Source organism: Mesitornis unicolor, unplaced genomic scaffold, assembly GCF_000695765.1.
Source record: "Mesitornis unicolor isolate BGI_N332 unplaced genomic scaffold, ASM69576v1 scaffold46204, whole genome shotgun sequence".
In the NCBI taxonomy this organism is placed as follows: Eukaryota; Metazoa; Chordata; class Aves; order Mesitornithiformes; family Mesitornithidae; genus Mesitornis; species Mesitornis unicolor.
Window position 1 is genome coordinate 4,106 of NW_010183003.1, and position 2,624 is coordinate 6,729.

Genomic DNA, 2,624 nt, shown 5'->3' on the forward strand with positions numbered 1-2,624 from the left:
AGCTCAGGCCTGGCTGTGAAGTCTGAAGCGAAGCAAATGTCTTTTTGCCTTCCATCCCCACACTCCATCATCAACACTCAGCAGTGGCTGCGGGCAGATGCCACGGGTCCCAGTTTGAAGACGCTGGCTCCTGGCCTGCCAGCCAAGCTGCCAGGAATTTGAACAGGCTCAAAATAGCCAGCCAGGGGCGATGCGATGGCCGCACGTCACGTCTCAGCAGCTCTGTCCCAGAGGATGAAGGTTATGGAGCAGCAGCCAGTGATGCTGGGCTTTTCAAGTCCCGACTCGGCATGCTGCAGCCATTTAAAGCCTGACTGGGGAGACCAGTAAGGAGCAAGACTCTTTTCCACAGGCTGCACCAGTCAGAGCAGCATCCTGCTATATGCTGACCCCGTCATCATTTCATATATTGAGAGGACTTGGAGCCTTTCCCCTCCCTGATGCCACCAGATGTGCAGTCTGGAGCAGGAATCTTTATGGAGCTGCCTTGCCAAGCCAGACTTTCCTTGGCGGGAGGAGAGGGGGAAACCCAGCTGCAGGGGTTTTCCACTTTTCCAGAGCTCCTGCTAACGCGAGCGGCTGCTTTTCAAGGAGCAGAGAAACCTCCCTGGCGACGAGGGAGGACATGAGCTGGAGGGACTTCCCAAGGGCTCACATGACGTGCGGGCTCCATTTTGGGAACTGAGACTGGGCACAGCTTCGCCTGACCCCGGCTGCTAAAGTTAGAGTGATCAGGGACCTGCTTCGGCATCGCCTGATGAGGTGTTCCCCTTCCCAACCCACCACGTCTGTCACTGCGTATGACACTGAGGAAACTGAGGGGGAGGAAAAGGAAAAAAAGAGATAAGGGGAGGAGAAAAGGTCACTGGTTGTCTGGTGGAAACATCCTGAAGTAGCCCAAAGCAAGCTGCTTCTCACAGCGGGTCAGCCATCCCCATCCCTGCAAGGCAACAGTGTGATGCTGCTGGGATGGGCAGGGGTTACAGACTGGGAGAAGACTTTTTTGGGGGGCATTTCAACCCAGCGTTCTGCAGGCAGACAAGTCTGGCACGTGGTTTATTTCTTTTAGAACCAAAGCTGCGTGCCACCTAGGATGCAGCTGCAAGGACCCTTTGCTTTTGGGTCACCAAAGCTAAATCGCACCCAAACGCACTGTTTCAGGCCTCTTTCCAAACCCAGTTGCAGGGTCTGAACCAGTTGGGAAGACCTCCACCAAGGGAGGCTGTTGGAGAGCATGGCTTACCTCTCCGAGGTGGGGTCCTGGCAGTTGAGGGGGTACTTCAGCTCGATGACGTTGCTGTTTTTCTCCCGCAGCAGCCCCTGCTGCTCAGTGTAGTGCTGCACCAGCTCGGCGAGGGTGGCAAACTTCTCCCCGCCGTACAAGTCGTAGTAATCCCCTGTGTTCTGGATCTTGATGTGCGTCACCTCATCGTTTCGCCTGCGGGAGGAAGGCAAACCAGGCTGTGAGCGTGAGACAACAGGGACCCGGCACCCACCGCTCACCATTCACTCTTCTACAGCAGAGGTTAAGGGATGGATGCTCCTTGGCCAAGGTTACGCAGCCAAGAACCGACTCTGAGCCTCACAAGCTCCCAGACAACCTCGCACAGAGATGATTAATTCCTCCTCTGCCACCCCTCGCGCTCCCTGCACTGCTGACCCTCTCGCATCTATCATATAATGAATTTAAATTAAAAAAATAAGGAAAAAAAGAATAATGTATTGCCTGATATTTGCAAACCCTATACCGTAGGGTAACCCCTGGACTGAAAAGGGTTAATGCTGTCCCCTCTCCAGTGGTGTCCTCCAGGCTCAAGAGAATTGGGGGGTGCCTCTATCAGCCTCTTCCAGAGCCCCCTCGATGGCAAAGCTCAGTCTCCATCCTCAGAAGGCCACACTAACCTTTCAGACCAGGTTAATTGCATTTTAAATGCACTTAGCGGCAGCCCCCCGAGCCAGGCAGATGTGGCTGGAAGCCCATGGCTTGATGGATGAGCTGGGTCAGAGCGAGATGGGTAAATCTGGGCAAATCTCCTCATTCTTCCCCGTGCTGAGCTGCTCCCGGCCTCTCTCCATTTGTTGCCAAAGCAACCGTGACAGCGAGATGCGGGAGGCTCAAGGTGGTGGTGTAAGCAGCGGATGGGGGTCAGAGAGAAAATCCATTTCATGGAGTGGGGAATTAGAAAAGCTGCAGTGGTCTGTGCATGAGGTTAAATGGAAGGAAGAGCTGGGTCACAGCGGGGGCTCCAGGGCCCTCAGCAGTGGTTCTGTCCCCTTTTTGACTCAGGGTATGGCCCCCATAGCATTGCAGAAAGACCAGAAAGCTGGATAATATTGGACATCCAGCCCCAGCTCCACAAAATCATCTCCTGTTCAGTTTTCCTGGGCTGTATGTACATCAAATTCTGCCCCTCTTTCCCCTGCCTTTCTCAGAGGCACGACCTGTGATTTGACAGCAACACTCTTAGCCATATGTCACGAGGTTCTCCCAAAACGCTGCCCTGATAGGAGGCCCCATTCCCATTTACGCCATCCCAGTTGCTAAAGAGGACTTTGTCAATGCAGCAGTAAAAGTAGTAGTAGTAATAATAATAATTATTATAATTACAACAACGATGATAATA

The 2,624-nt window shown here is 53.4% G+C and overlaps 1 protein-coding gene across 1 annotated transcript in view; it reads right to left on the bottom strand.

Annotated features, from left to right (window-relative positions):
• Nucleotides 1-1,438, bottom strand: part of LOC104540223 (tyrosine-protein phosphatase non-receptor type 11-like) — a gene marked incomplete at both ends in the record, with an annotated part of 5,256 nt that extends 3,818 nt beyond the window's left edge. The window contains one exon of the mRNA XM_010183966.1: nucleotides 1,244-1,438. Within this exon, the coding sequence (XP_010182268.1) occupies nucleotides 1,244-1,438 (195 nt within the window). The remainder of the gene's footprint in view (nucleotides 1-1,243) is intronic.
• Nucleotides 1,439-2,624: the final 1,186 nt, after the last annotated feature.